At 34.7% G+C, this 16,187-nt stretch overlaps 1 protein-coding gene across 1 annotated transcript in view; it reads right to left on the reverse strand.

Moving 5' to 3' along the window:
• Positions 1-16,187, reverse strand: part of PIK3C2G (phosphatidylinositol-4-phosphate 3-kinase catalytic subunit type 2 gamma) — a 269,311-nt gene that overhangs the window by 149,663 nt on the left and 103,461 nt on the right. Inside the window, exon 17 of the mRNA XM_072954194.1 lies at positions 1,331-1,424. Within this exon, the coding sequence (XP_072810295.1) occupies positions 1,331-1,424 (94 nt within the window). The remainder of the gene's footprint in view (positions 1-1,330; positions 1,425-16,187) is intronic.

Raw genomic sequence — 16,187 nt, forward strand, 5'->3', positions numbered from 1 at the left:
TCACATGATTTTATAATCTTCATTTTTAATTAGGGAATAGTTGCAACTTTACCTATTTTTACCTCTGTGTATTTGCTATACTGGATTCTGCGTGCACCTTGTCTTGCAAATTTGCATATTTGCCTAGGTATATGGCCCTCAGTGACATTCCTCATGCCAAGTGTTACTGATTTATAACTGAGGCTTTCAAGTGGAGTTAATCTATATAAACTTTTAAAAAATTTACTTTTTTCAGTTGGGTTAGATATTAGATGTTGTCCACACTGGGGCATGAGACGAACAGTGTTCCCACAAGCTGCATTCATCTTTATTTTCACTACACTATCAAGTGTAGCAACGGCAAGGATAGGGAAGTCATAACTACAAGGAGCAGCGGAAGGAACTTTATGGCACATGTATTTCTAAAACAGCTCTCTCTTCAGGAGGCCTTCAGAGAAGTGCATATTCTGTTTGGAAAAAAAATGGTACTCAAGTCTATGAATAGAAGTTCCCCACATCAGTGTCGGGGTTTCTTGTCTTAAATTCAAAACCTGAGGCACCTGGCATTTAGAATAGCTTGTAACTATAGTCTGACCTTTCAGATAAGAAAACACCTGAGTCAAAAACAAAACAAAAGAAAAACATAAAGACCACTATTTTAGACCTCTTCGCATTCAGTACACAGTATACAATATTTTTAACTTGGAAAAAAAATTATTGTTGTATATTTCGGATATTCCATCATATATATGGCCATTTGTAAGATGTGTAATTATTTGTATTTTAGCATCTTCAGACTAAATCAGTCTTTGATTATATTTCTAGATAAATTTACATTATATTCCAAAATTACTCCTATATTGTGATATTTGATGTTCTCATAAAATTGAACTATCTGGCAGCAGAATTTGGTTATTAGAAACTGCTTCTGTAAGATTTATAATTAATATTAGAATATGGGAGAGGTAAGAAAGGTATTATGAGGAGATGCCTAGTCAATGAATATTTTCTACGTAACATTTACTTGATTAATTTTGTATTGTTTTACATATACAGTCAGATACAAATATTTCATCACAAGCATTCTATTTTTCCCCTGTTCTAATTTATCAGTGAAGCCATTTTTTAAAAATTTTCCTTTTTGGTGTTAATATATCTTTTTTGTAACTGTACCAGTTTTAGTACAGAATATCTGTGGTATCCACGCTGACACATGAGCTATAATTAAGCCCCTTGGCTGGCTGAAGTGCAATTACCTCTTTTATGGAGTCTACTCTTGATTCACTGGGAGCTGTTTCAGAGAATTATTGGTTAAAATGCTGGAATCCCTTGGCAACTCTGCTGTTTTTACCTGAACCAGCTGTGGGAGATACTCCAGTAGTTCATCATTCAAGAGGCTGTCTAATTGTTGAACGGCCACTTCACGAATTTCTTGATCTGGAAAACTAATACAAAGTATATATATATATATATATATAAAGCTGTTAATAGTTTAAAATAAAACATGAGAAATATCAAGAAAACACAGAATTAATTCCATCCCCAATGCATTAGATAAAAAAAAAATCTCACAAAGATGATCATTAGCACCAAATAATAATTTTTTTTCATCTTCTGTACTCTCCTGTAGACTGCAGTAGAAAGTTCTTTTGACTAGATTTTGGAAATGTAGGTTTAACTCAGATCCCTGCCAGCTTTCTGGCCTATAAAATGTGAATTGTAGGATATCTAAAATATCTTCCAAAATAGTATGAATAGCTTTGCTTATTATTTAGCCATGTATTTGTTAAGTAAATTACAACTAGCTAGAGATATGATGCTTTATATGATTAAAAATGGGATACAATATATTTAAATGAATTTTGGCCAGATGATAATGAAAACCAGAAATCTAAAGTATCTTACAATAAATAAGCAAAAATAACTTAATACAGCTAAATCTTACTAGATTGTTAAGTTCTTGAGGGAAACTATGTCTTACTCATTTTTGGACTGCATATAACTGTTGTAAGATTTAGCACCAATTACACACAACAGAAGTTTGTTACTGAGCTAAACTTATGAAGGTAGTTAGCATTTGAAACCCTACAGTCGCCCTTCATATCAGTGGGTTTCACATCTGTGGATACCTAGGGCCGGCTGTGCTACACCCATTTTACCTAAGGGACTTGAGCATCCACATTTTGGTATCCACAGGGTCCTGGAACCAAACCTGTGAGGGAGGATTGTACTCCAAAGACAATGTATCCTCAAATGGGCTCCTCAGATTGCCAACAATTTGTTCCATCAGTAGAATTAGATTAGATTAGACTTGAGGGAACTATTTATAGTAATTCACTTAAAAACAAAGAAATGGAGAAACAAAACCCCCAAATCCTTTGTATGGGAATTAACTGAATTTCAGCTTTCCAACCAGTCAGGTGAGAGCTCTAAAGACTGGCTTCCAATACTGTGGAGGTCAGAAAACCTTTAAAGTCTTAACGCTCAGTCTCTTTTCAGCATGTCAGGTTACTGAAGGGTGAAATGAATACTATGCAGCTACAACGTAAAGGAAAAAATGGCATTACTCAGTATCTCTCAGCTGTCCTTGATAGTAGTTGGAAATGTAATGCTTAAGCAGGTTACACATTTTTTCTTCATTTAAACTGAGCATTTTAATTGTAACAAGAGTTTCACTTCCAAGGTTAGACACTTAAAAACCTTTACTTCTGACTTGCAAATACTTTTCTAATAATTTTCTGCCTGTGAACATTCTAGCAACAAGACCCAGTGAGAACGTTAGTCCAGGCACATCTCATGAAGCACTGCTGAGGTCAGAAGATCCCAGCACAGCATCGAGCACAGATGGAGAGTAGAAAGGGTACAATAAAAATGCAAAGCTAGAAGAAGGTCAGCTTGTTTTATCACACTAAGACTTTATTTTCTCCTAACTAAATGTGATTGACTCTAATTTATTGCTCTCAATTACTAAACCATTTGTCTGTAGCTTGTAGACATGAAGGTCAGTTTGAGGACAGTCTTAGAAGGAACAGTTACTTGGTACATTTTGTTGCCTAACTGATGACTTAAGTCGGATACTAATCACTCATGCTTTCTTGTGTGCTTGTTTTATCTTATTGATGTGAGTGACAGTAAAGAAGGGAAGGTAGAAAACAAACCTCACAACAAAACAAAACTCTCTGGTGAACATTATACCTCTAATTACGTATTTATTTCCAAACACTAGAATGTAAACTCCTTGAAAGCAGAGAAATTTTGCCTGCTTTGTTCATAGATGTGTCCCCATTGTCTCTAGATTGGTGGCCACTCTCTACATGTTTCTTTGAGAGATGTCTAAACTGAATTAATTATCTTCCCACCTAAAACATCTCTACTGACAAACTTCTGTGCTGCAGTCTGTTACCATCTTTCTCCAGTCATATAGGTCTGAAATTTTCTTTCTTTTTTGCTTTTTAAATGTTTTGTTTGTCTAGGGGGCAGGTAATTAGGTTTATTTATTTATTTATTTTCGTAATGGAGGTACTGGGGATTGAACCTAGGACCTCGTGCATGCTAAGCATGTGCTCTACCACTGAGCTATACCTTCCTCCCTTGAAATTTTAACGGTTACATTTTCTCTCTCTTTGCCCTTTTTCCATATGTTGAATTAAATTTCTCCCCCTTTTCATAAGTTGAAATTCTATTCATCATTGAAGTCAAAGCTCAAGCATCAATTTACTTAAGAAGCTGTTCCAGTCACTTTCTAGCCCCCTGTTGAATTCATCACACTCTTCTCTATGGGCTTCTATATACATGGTTGAGGGTAGGCTCATTCACTTATGAATTCCTAGCCCAAGAATAGTTCAGTAAACGTTTGTAGAATTCCTAGTCTCATCTTTACATCTCACCAGTTGCCAAGTTATGTTGATTTTTTCTATACCAATGGCTCTAACATCTATGCTTCCTTTCAATTTCCTCTACAACTATCTATGCTACTAGGTTGTATGTAACATAGTTCTATGTGTTAGAATTATCTCATGCTGGTATTAGCGTTTCTCATAGTAATACCTTGTAAAACTTCCTGAATTATTTGTAAGCTCATTTCTCACAAAACATTAGTGGTTTTCTGTTTCCAATGGAAGCCTCAGGCCCATGCTACTTCTCTAGATACTCAGCACTAGCTGAACACTCCAGATATTTCCACTACTGTAACACTGAATAAACTGCTCTGAATCATTGGTATGCTATTTTTATTTTGGAAATGCTATGCTCATCTTCACCTTGGGAGCACTCTAACCTCTGCTTGGAACACCCTCCCTTCTCTTCTTAAAGTTCTAATCCTCTTTCAAAATGTGGGTTAAATCCCCTCGAAGGCCACTATGCTAATCTTTAGGAATCACTTCTGTGAGCTCCAAGGGCACTGACTAGTTAACTCCACTGGGCAATCAGGTTGTGCTAGTTTATGTCAGGATTTATCTTTTTATATATGTGTCCTCTCATCCCTTAACTAGTGAATAAATCAACTGAAGGTAAGTATTGTTCTATTCTCTTTTTCATTTCTAGAATTTAGCACCGTGCTCCATACACATTGAGTGATTAATAAAAATGCATTGATGATGCTAATAATAATGAAGAAAATCATATTGTGGAGCCCATCTTATTTCTTACTCTCTGCAATAATTTACATTTGAAGCAATAGGTTTAATTCCACAAACACCACTCATATAAAGTCCAGATTTCTTTCCCTCTCAGTGAAAACAGTAAGAGAAAAATAAATCTGAAGGTAATGGAAAAAAAATTTTTTTTTTAAATTCAGGCTCCTCAGGAACAGGAGAACAAAAGCTAACAGTATCTGTGTAGTCCAAAAGGGTGATTATACACCTGCATGAACATGTGCAAATGCTGGGAAGGGTGTTTTTGCTCCTTCAGGGAAAGGGATGTCTCTTTTTATTCATTACTGTTGTTTGAATTTCAAGAAGAAATTGGAAGAGAAATTGCCAAGAAACAAACCACATGACATCCTGAGATGTGACTAAGGACTAACGACATTAAAGCATACCCAAATATAACTTGAATTTGACTATTTTAGGAAGAGTTTGCCACACTAAAAGAGACGCTGGCAGTGTTGGTGCAGTTCCTGGGAAATGGGCTCTTTTATACATTGCCGGCAATATATAGCAACATGTATTTAAAAAGAATCTTTAAAATGTGCTTATTCCTTGATGTAGCAATTTTACTTTGGTAATTTATCCTAAGAAAATAATCTAAAATGTGCATATATGTATGCAAAAAATTGGAAATAATAAGAATGTCTAAAAATACATGAAGTTAAATCTGCTATGATCATGAGAAAATATATGCAGTCATTAAATATTAAAATAATATTTAATATGAGATGATGAGAAATTTGTGCAGTACAATACCATTTAGAAAATTGTGTGTATTCCTCTACATGCTTAACAAAAAAGAGGAGAAGGGGAGGATTAAAACATGAATACCAAATGTCTGAATGGAAATACCATGGGTGACGTTGATTTTCTTTCTTCTGCTTAGTTTTTTAAGTTTTTCAAACTTTCTATATGAAAGTTTTATTGGTTACTAAAAAAATAATTTAAAAAGTAAGTCTCATTTAATGAATTACAAAAACATATTAATAATTGCAAATTTATTACCACTAGAAAAAAGATCCAAATCATATGTTCCTTTAAGAGAGCACTCAGCACTGCTGAATGAAAGAACAGCCTCATATTTTTTAATTGATTTAGAATATTCTTTTAACATAAGGGGCTCAAATAGGGATCTCTGCCTCCGGAGAATTTATGTTTAATACCTTTTCAGGGCCATGAACTCACCCACAGATCAATGGACAAATATGTTCCACAAATCCTGACATTTCTTTCCTGTGATGCTGTCAGAAACTATTTAAACATTCTTTGGGGATATAGTTGTTGGCATTTCATGCTGAGTAACTCATTCCTCAGTGAGGTGAGGGCTACTCATATTAGTTCTCTGACTGGGGTGTGATATTTACAGACTGAAATGTCATATGTATCAGAAGAACTGCAACCTATTTTGAATTTTCCACAAGCCAAGTTGTTGCACTTCCCAGTGACCTGATTTGCTTGAAAAATGAATATAATTTTTGCCAGTAATAAACCAGGAGCCACTCATAGTGATTCTGCTAACCTTGGGAGTACTAATTACCATAGGCATGGGCATAACACCTTGAGTCTGGGGAGCAAACAGAATATCATCAGAAAATTCATCAGGCTGATATCAACTAGGTGCTCATTTATTTATATTTACAAGAAACTTTCTTATAATCAATCAAAAAACAGATCACTTAAAACGTAATAAATGGAGGTTTATCTGTTTTGAGGTTTTACAAAGATACAAGGTCAGTAAAATTCCATTGCTTGTTGGGGAGGGGATCAGGTAAGGTGAAACAAATTTTTCATTTACTATGAAAACCATTTAATCAGGTGTAACAAGAGTCCACGTGAAATAACCACTTATTTACGGTTATTCATCATTTTTTAAAATTTCTGCTTAAATAGCTTCATGCTATCTAATTTAGTTTCCCAAGCATTTCTGAGTGGAGTAGCGAAAACTATTATGGTCAAAAGCAAAAACATCAAGGCTGGCTTACTATTCAGCCGTATATAAGTTTCATGAGCAGTACTTCTATATATTCAAGGTTTAGTTGGCTCTAAATTGAGCTAACAATTGTGTCTCTGGGATTTCTGAAAGGCCATAATACCATGGCTAAGATAAACATAACTCTGTACAGTAATTGCTAAGGAATTACCTAAAAAAAGCTTATTGTCCAATGAGGACATTCAGTCACAAAGAAAAAATACTCCTTGAAGACTAAGATTTTAAAAGTTGATGAAAGGAATCTAAGTACATGTGGTTAAACACTTAAAATGTGAAACAATTAAGTGAAATTAAACCAAATTCAAAATGAACATTTTCCAAAGAAACGTCAGTGAAATAGCCGCTCTATATTTTACCAACAATATAGGGTAAGCACACAGTTCAAAGTCAAGTAGAGAATTAAGTTGGGATTGTAATGTTTACATGGACAGGAAAGGAAGAGTATCAAGTATTTATGTGATTCTTTGGCTTGAGATAGAAGCAGAAACTGACCAGTGCTTAGAGTTTGCAGTACAATAGAAGTTCTCCTATTGTGTGTGTGTGTGTGTGTGTGTGTGTGTGTGTGTGTGTGTGTGTGTGTAGGGGTCCTCAGGACCTTTTTACACTCTTAAAAATTACTGAAGATTCCAAAGAGTTATGTTTATGTAGATTATACCTATCAATAATTACCATTAGAAATAAAACCAGAACATTAAAGAAATATTTATCAATTCATTTTAGGTGACATTAATAAACCCATTATCTGTTAACATGAACAGTATGGTTCTATGAAATATAGCTATGTTCTCACAAAAATATTTAGAAAGAAGAATAATATCGTTTAACATTTTTGTCTTTAATGTCTGGCTTAACAGAGGACAGCCGAATTCTCCTGTCTGCTTCAGTATTAAATTTGTTGCAACACTGCATGTCATGTAGTATCTAGAACACCCCACTCTATACTTATGAGTGAATGACTGTGACAAAGACAAATGACAGCTTAGAATTATTATGGAAATAATTTAGACTTTGTGACACCACTGTAAACATCTCGGGGACTGTAGACCTCACTTTGAGAACTTCGAATGTACAACATAATTTTGGCATGTGTTACTGCCTTGGGGCCATGAGTCAAAGAATCAGCACCTGTGCCCTGTTTCTAAAACAGCAGCAGATCAACCTATGTCTTCCCTAAGCAAAGAATTGGCTTTGAAGTCATCTGACCAACGTTTAGACCTGGGAATTGTAATTCCTCCTCTTTTCCCTCAAACATTTACAATTCCTCTCATTTCAGAGGGCCATAAGAATATCACAAAGAATTCAGACAAGCTTCAACCGGACCAGTGGAGTTGTGAAATGAAATTTCAACAGAAAAATACATCTCTCAACTTTTTCCACTTGATTTGTTATTTTGTCATTTCTACTCCTTTCTTATTTTCTTCCCATATCATTGTTTTTCTTTTTTGCTCTTCTTTTTCTACTTTGAAAAATGATATGGGGTCAAAATCTTACTCAAAGAACTTTTGAAGTAATGGGTGAAAGCTGAATGCAATGTAACCAATGTCAACCTTTAAGAAAAAGCAACTTGGAGTAAACTGAAAGGCAAAGAGATCTGAGATCAAATTTAAGTGTAACAGAAATGTCAGACTTCAGAAAATACAGTAAGAATTCACGCAGAATGCCGGGAGGCTATTCGCAGTTAAAAGCCCCAGTGTCAGGTTAGAATTAGAAACCCATCAGAAGTACAGAACTGTTTTTCCAACAGGTTTTGAGTCTGATGACACCCTCAGCATCAGCTTGGAAGAAAAATGTCAATACGAGTATTTTTGCTATTTTTCTAGTACTAAAAACGATCAGATGTGACAGAAGAATTTCTTTTCCAGGAAATGTGGTGAATAAGGCTTCTCTAAGATGATTGTCAACCTTTAGCTACTGAATAATTCATGCTTCTTCAAGGATTTTCACATCATTACAGAATATTAGAACTCAAGGAAACTTGGAGACCTGGTTCAATCTCCTGCTTATACAGATGAAGAAACTGAAACTCAGAAAATGTGAGCTGTTTTCCTAAGGCCATTCTTTGGTGGCACTGAAACTAGAATCCAAATATCCAGAATACTAGGCCAGCAGACCTTTTATAGTACTTCTAGTAAGGCCTTTTTATCTCTTGACTAGATATTTTCATATACACTTACATAAAATGCACCAGACTAACTTGAGTACATTATTTATTTCATTCTAAATAGACCAACAGAGACACATAACAGTGGGTAGTGTAATTTGTTTAATTGGACTGCGGCATTAGTCTAGTCATGAACCAGAAGGAATAAGAATGAATCCTAGGTACAAAGAGATGCAGGAACTATATGGGTATTTCCTGATGGACAGTCTCTGGACTTGCACATAAAAACTGGGGAATTAACTACATAGTCATGGTATTAATTAATTAAAATTATTACTTAAAATCAAAGAGTAGTTATAATTTTGTTCCTTTCTATGAGTCTATTTTGATTTTATTTATAGACAAGCTTATTAGAAAGGCACTACAGAAAGCAAGTGGTGTATTGAAAGTACAAGGTAGAGATTTTACGTTTGGATCCATTAAACGTTACATGCAAAAGCAGCATTAAGCTAAGAAAAAGAATAGGGGATTTTGAGTCTAAATATAAATATGCAGGCTCTTCTTTTCTTATGCTCGTTCTCTCTAAACAAATTTATCCACTCCCTTCACTTAATTCCCATCCTTCTCTGGATGATTTCCAGACTGGGGTCTGTAGTTTACATACCTTTCTTGAACCACCACACCTCAAAGCCAACATACAAAAGCCGGAACTGTAGGATTCTTCTATAATCCGTGTCACCCAGTGTGCCACATCTTATGGAATGTTTCTATGATCTACCTTACATAAAACAGACACCTAAGAGTAATCCTTGACATTCCTCTTTTTCGCTATCCCTCACCACTCAACCCTGTCATTTTTACTCCAAAATGTTCTGTTCATTTCAACAGGTCACCAGTACCACCTTCTAAGGCCGAGTTGCCTCTCTCTGAAACCTGAACCACTCTCGTAACTTCCTAACTGGTCCTCTCTCATCTACTTTTGCTTCCCTCACCAAATCCATGATTTACTTAGAAACCAGAGTGATCTTTGAAAGATGCAAACCAATTCAAAACATTCTCTCACTTAGAATCATTTATGCCTTCTAGTTTCCTAAATGCAGTTCCTCTAGTTCATAATTCCCTCTTCCCAGGAAACTCTTATTCTCTCCTTTCACCAATTCATTCCTACGCGTCTTTGATCTGAACTCAAACGTAATTTCCTCGGGGAAGAATTTTCCCACTCGGGAAGAAAGGTTTGGGTCTCTTGTTACACGTTACTGTAGAACCATGTGTTTTCACTCAGAGCTGTTTATAATACCTGTTATTTTATATTTCATACATAATTTGGTAATGGCCTATTTTTCCCCACCTCCAGTAGACTGCAACGCCATAGAGGCAAGTCTATGTCTCCTTTTGCTTAGCATGCTAGCTTCAGGGCCTAATAAGGGCCTTGTATGAATAAGTACCCACTGAGTAAATGAAAGGACAAATTAGGCTTCAATTTCTCCATCTGTAAAATGAGGTTCAGTAAAACAGGGGAATTTGTTGATGTTGGTAACATTATTAAGGAGATTGTTTTGTAGGTCAAATCACATATTCAAAGTGCTTAGTAAGTAAACTGTAAGTCATGATTCAATTGTCACATGTTTATTAACTTGCTAACTCTTTTATCATATATTTTTTGACAAGTGACTTTAAACTTATTTAAGCTTACTAGAAATGAAATTGCTCCCACGAATTTATTGATATGTACAATTTGGCACTGAAAAAAATCTGGAAACTCTAAATGCTCTTAAAAATACAGTTATGATGAAGAGGATGACGATAAGAATGATTGGTAGCGTTTATTGAATTCTCTCATAAGTACTTTATCCTGTGAGGTACACGATGCTTATTACTCCCATTTTATAGATAAGAAAGCTCGCCCAAGGTCATGTGAGCAATAAATGGCAGAGACAGATATATTTGATTTCAAAGCTTATGTTGTCAGCCGTGAAATTTGGAAGCAACTCCAGAAACTCTTCAAAAGGACACAAAGGCAAGATACATATCTTTGGGTTTATGCAATTCTATGTTCTTCATTTTTAGCATCTTGCCTTTGACTCTTCCTTCCTGGAGAACACTGAAACTTTCTCATTTTTCTCTTCCATCTCCATACTTATCTATAATTGTATTCGTAGTTTTCCTTCCGTCCCACCTGAGAGGAACAAGCGACTCTATTACTTTCCTTGGATAAATTTCCCATTTGCATTTCTGGTCCAGGCTATTGTGGTGCCTTCTCATTTTGTCACTTCACTCATTTCTGTTTTCCCATCTTCCGTGCATGATCCTTCATATCAGCTTGTAAATATGCTTGAAGCTCTTTTATTTAAACAAATATAAGAACCCCATACCTCAAAATCTTTTTCTTACTTCCTCTGCGATTCTCTTGCCTTTACGATCAATGTGATTCTAAGAGACACAATTTATTTCCCTCCATTGCCTCTACAGGACCTTGAAGTATAGCCTCCAACTTCACTACCCAAATGTGCTCCTTCTTCTATAACTATTGTCTTGGTTAATGATGTAATTAGCCATCATTTACCCAAATCAGAAATCTCAAAAATCTTCCTTTTTTCCTCTCTCTTTTTCACTTTGCTCTGAAATGATTCTCAGATCTGCTCTGTAAATTTCTCCTGATGCCTAGATCAGACCCAGACCATTTTTCAAGTAGACTATTTCAAAACCTGACATCTGTCTAATATCCTTGCTCTTTTTCTACTCTTTTTTTCAGTCCACCCTTCACATTAATTCACAGAATTAAACTTGTATAAAGATTGCAAGGCTCCCATTCTTAAAATTCCATAGGCTGCAGTAAAGTTAGTTCATAGTAACCACCTGATTCATGAGGCCTCCATCTAAACTGAACCACCCTTTTCAACCTTGTCTCCCAGTACAATGTCCTTCTAGTATTATGTGAAATTACTCACTATTCTCTGAACCCCCATAACTGTGATCATGCTAATCTTTCTTTCTGGAATGCCATTTCCTCTCTTCTCCACTCAGGAAATTCCTATGAATGTTTCGAGACAGAATTCAATTTCTTTGTGAAGCTTTTCTTATTTTCTCTGAAAGAATTTGCCTGTCTTCCTTGGGGGCACACAGCACTTAATACTTTGACAACAGTATAGAGTACTGTTGTGTGGTGATATTCAGCTTGAGTCTTTCCCTCTAAATTGTATATTTTTTAGAGACAGTCACTTTGACTTATTCTTGTTTCTTTGATTTATTGCATGCTGATTCCTATGTACACATATTTTTGCTCAATAAATAAATGGAAAAGATACACCATCATCCATCACTTGATTATTTAGTTAAATGTGGAAGTTATAACTGTGTCCCTTCTCATATTCTATTCTGCCTGCTTACAATGCTAGTTAAGAATGGCTTTAGCATAAAATTCATCTCCACAATGAAGAATATAGTGGTTTGGTGCAAACATTTTTGTAGAACATTTTCCCAAGGAAACTGATTTTGAAAGCTGAGGCACTACCTATTAAGTATTGCTCTTCTTCCTGCAAAACAATCATTTTACATCATGTAGGATAGCAGGTTCTGGTACCTTGTCAAATTTTTATTTAAGCTTCTGATGTAATCATCTGATGCCAATTCAGAGTTTCTATTTTTAAATGAATACTTTCTTTGAACTGCCTTCTAATTCCTTGGGTAATTTCTGCTATTAGCAGTTGAATAGTTGTGCCTGTGCATCAGGGTTCAAGAAAATAGCCACCATCTGCCAAGAACTACCGACCTTAGCCCTTGATCTCTGTTATTCTGACAGGACTGTCTTCTCTAATGGAAGTATCAGTACCCGGTGAACACATGGCTAACACTCAGCCATGGATGTATTAACACCCTATGGCCCACACATGCTAAATCAAATCTCAACATGTCTCTTGCTAAAAACACATCAAAAGGAGGTGGTGAATCTTCAAAGAGGATTAAGTAATCAGAAGTATTAAAAATTATCCAAGCTAGAAATGATGCACACCAGTTCTCAAGAGGTTAAGCCATTGAAAAAATAGACTATTAAAAGGAGAGAAAATACAGATCTCTGAAGAACTCACTCTGACAACTCACTTAACAGGCACATACTGTTTGTCTCAGAAAAGTCAGCTTTGAATTTAGAGAAGTTGAAAGGTTCATTTCTGGAAACAGCTTGTCCTTAAGTGTTTTAATAGTTCCGTTAAACTGAGAGTGGGAGTCAAAGGCTAAGTACAATGGAAATACTCCAACCTTCTCAGTGACCTTCTTTGATGCATGATAAGGAACTTACCAGGTTCAATGTGCATATAAATCAAATTTCTACTAAGTTTCCTGAATGATGCTTAATAAGTAGCACTCTACTTGAAGCTCGTCCCTGTAACCTCTAATTATTCAGAAAAAAAGAAATTACACAGTGAAATAGAAACATCCAAGCATAAGAAGGTTAAGTACTATTATTTACCACAATCAAACCATTTTATGATCATTTTATTTACATATTTAGTATGTAAGTAAATTGTATTTATGGCAGAAGACTGTTAGTCACAGTGGTGAAGACAGCAAGCTCTGAATCTCTGGGTTTAACTCCAGCTCCTAAACTTACTGGTGTCACCTGGGCAACTTAACCCCTATAAGCCACAGTTGCCTCATGGGTAATATTGAAATAATAATAGGGTTTGCCTTAAGGGTTATTGTAGATAATAATATGAGATAGTATTAAAAAGCATTAAGCAAAAATCTGATATTTAGGCTTAAAACATTAAGTGAATCAAATAGATGTTCAGCATTTGTTTTAGGTAGAGAAGACTCCTATAAGAATTATGCTTGGTTATCAGGAATCAGAGAATACTGAAGTGTGTGTAGTGACTCTTTTCATTTTACAAGCAACAAAACTCTGCAGTATTATAGGCTTCATTTTGACAAAGATGTCTGTAAGAAATATTCCATGAACTTTACAAAAAATATCAGTTACCACATTTAAATGTCTTTAAAATAGATCAAGGCACATCTTAATAAAACAATAATAAATTACAAAAAAATAACTCCCAGTGAATACTTTAGAAACTTTAGAAAGTTGTTTCATCATAAAATTATGCTTAGAGATATAGTCAGTTTTTACTTTTATAATTATTCTTAAAAAAATTTAATAGCTTTATAGAGATGTAATTGAAATATCATACAGTTTCCTCAAAGTGTACAATTTAATGGTTTTTAGCATGTTCCCAAAGTTGTGGAGCCATAGCCACAAGAAATCCCCTCATATCCATTGGCAGTTACCCCCTATTTTCCCCCAACTTCCTCTAGGCCTAAGTGACCACTAATCTATTTTCTGTCTCTATTGATTTGCCTATTCTGGAAATTTCTTATAAATATGATGGACATTTCTTACAATATGTGGTCTTTGGTGACTAACTTCTTTTGCTTAGCATGTATTCAAGGTTCATTCATGATGTAACATATATTAATATTCGTTCTTTCTTATTATTGAATAATATTATATTGCATGGATAGACCACATTTAATCTATCTATTCATTAGTTGATGGCCATTTGATTTGTTTGTACCTTTTTGCTATTACAAATAATGCTGGTCTGAACATTCATGTATGAGTTTCTCAGTGGACCTATTTTTCATTAATCTTGAGGCTATACCTAAGAGTGGAATGGCTGGGTCATATGGTGACTCAGTGTTTAATATTTAATAAGCTGACAAATTGTTTTCCAAAGTGGCTGCCCCATTTCACATTCCTACCAGCAATACATGAAATTTACAGTTTCTTCACATCCTTGCCAAAGCTTATTGTCTTTCTGATTACAGCCATCCTGGTTAGTGTGAAGTTATACTTCACCGTGGTTATTATTTCTCTTTCCCTAGTGGTTAATGATGTTGAGCATCTTTTCATGTGCTTATTGGACATTGGCATATTTTCTTTGGGGGAATGTCAGATCCTTTGACCCTTTAAAGTTGGGTTATTCACTGTTTTGTTGTTGAGTTGTAAGAATATTTATATATTCTGGATACAATTCCTTTATTACATATATGATTTGCTAATATCTTTTCTTATTCTGTGAATTGTTATTTTTACATTTTTTTAAAAAGGTTGGCTATGGATTTTTTTGAAGTATAGTCATTTTACAATGTTGTGTCAATTTCTGGTGTATAGCATAATACTTCACTCATATATATACATACATATATTCATTTTCATATTCTTTTCTAATTATAAGTTACAAGATATTGAATATAGTTCCCTGTGCTATATAGTATAAACTTGTTGTTTATCTATTTTACATATAGTAGTTAGTATCTGCAAATCTCGAGCTCCCAATTTACCCCTTTTCACCCTCCTCTCCCTCTGATAACCGTAAGTTTGTTTTCTATGTCTGTGAGTCTGTTTCTGTTTTGTAAATAAATTCATTTGTCATTTTTTTTTTTAGAGTCTAGTGATATAATATGGTATTTTTCTTTCTCTTTCTGGCTTACTTCACTTAGAATGACAATCTCCAGGTCCATCCATGTTGCTGCAAATGGCATTATTTTATTCTTATTTATGGATAAGTAGTATTCCATTGTATAAGTATACCACAGTTTCTTTATCCAGTCATCTGTTGATGAACATTTAGGTTGCTTCCATGTCTTAGTTATTGTAAATAGTGCTGTTATGAACACTGGAGTGTATGTATCTTTTTCAATTAAGGTTCCCTCTGGATATATACCCAGGAGTGGAATTGCTGGATCATATGGTAAGTCTATTTTCAGTCTTCTGAGGAATCTCCATACTGTTTTCCATGATGGCTGCACCAAACTACATTCCCACCAGCAGTGTAGGAGGGTTCCCTTTTCTACACACCTTGTCCAGCATTTATCATTTGTGGACTTTTTAATGATTCTGAACCAACTTTCTATTAGCTAATTAGCTGAGGAATAACAAAGTAACAATTGTGCTAGTATTCTGTCTTGTTTGAGCCAAAAACAACTAGAATTCAGCAAAAAATTTTGTAGATATTGGCTATGCTTATATATTTAAATCAGGAAAAGTGGTTAGGAGTAAGGTAGGTTTGAGAGTTTCTTTCAAAAGATTCTTGAAATACAAATATGAACTGTAAATTATCCCAATGGAACCAACTGTTAATTGATTTTCTTATCATATACTATTTCATTTATTCATTAACTGTACAAGGAGATGTGGGAAATAAACATAATAGATGATTCCTTCAAATAATATAATTTAAATGTTAAAATAAGGTACAAATAATCATAATATATTTTAGAGAGTGACTGATTCAATAATGAGCAATTATTATATCCCAGGTATTTTTAAGCCTTTGGGAAACAAAAACACTAAAATCAACTGCTGTACCTTAACTAGTTCTCAATCTAATGTGTGGAAATCATGTTTCACATGGTGCAGGTAAACACATTGTAATAAAATGTAATTCATAAAGAAACAAAGCACTGTACTAAGCAG

The sequence above is a fragment of the Vicugna pacos genome, chromosome 34, assembly GCF_048564905.1.
Source record: "Vicugna pacos chromosome 34, VicPac4, whole genome shotgun sequence".
NCBI classification, from domain to species: Eukaryota; Metazoa; Chordata; class Mammalia; order Artiodactyla; family Camelidae; genus Vicugna; species Vicugna pacos.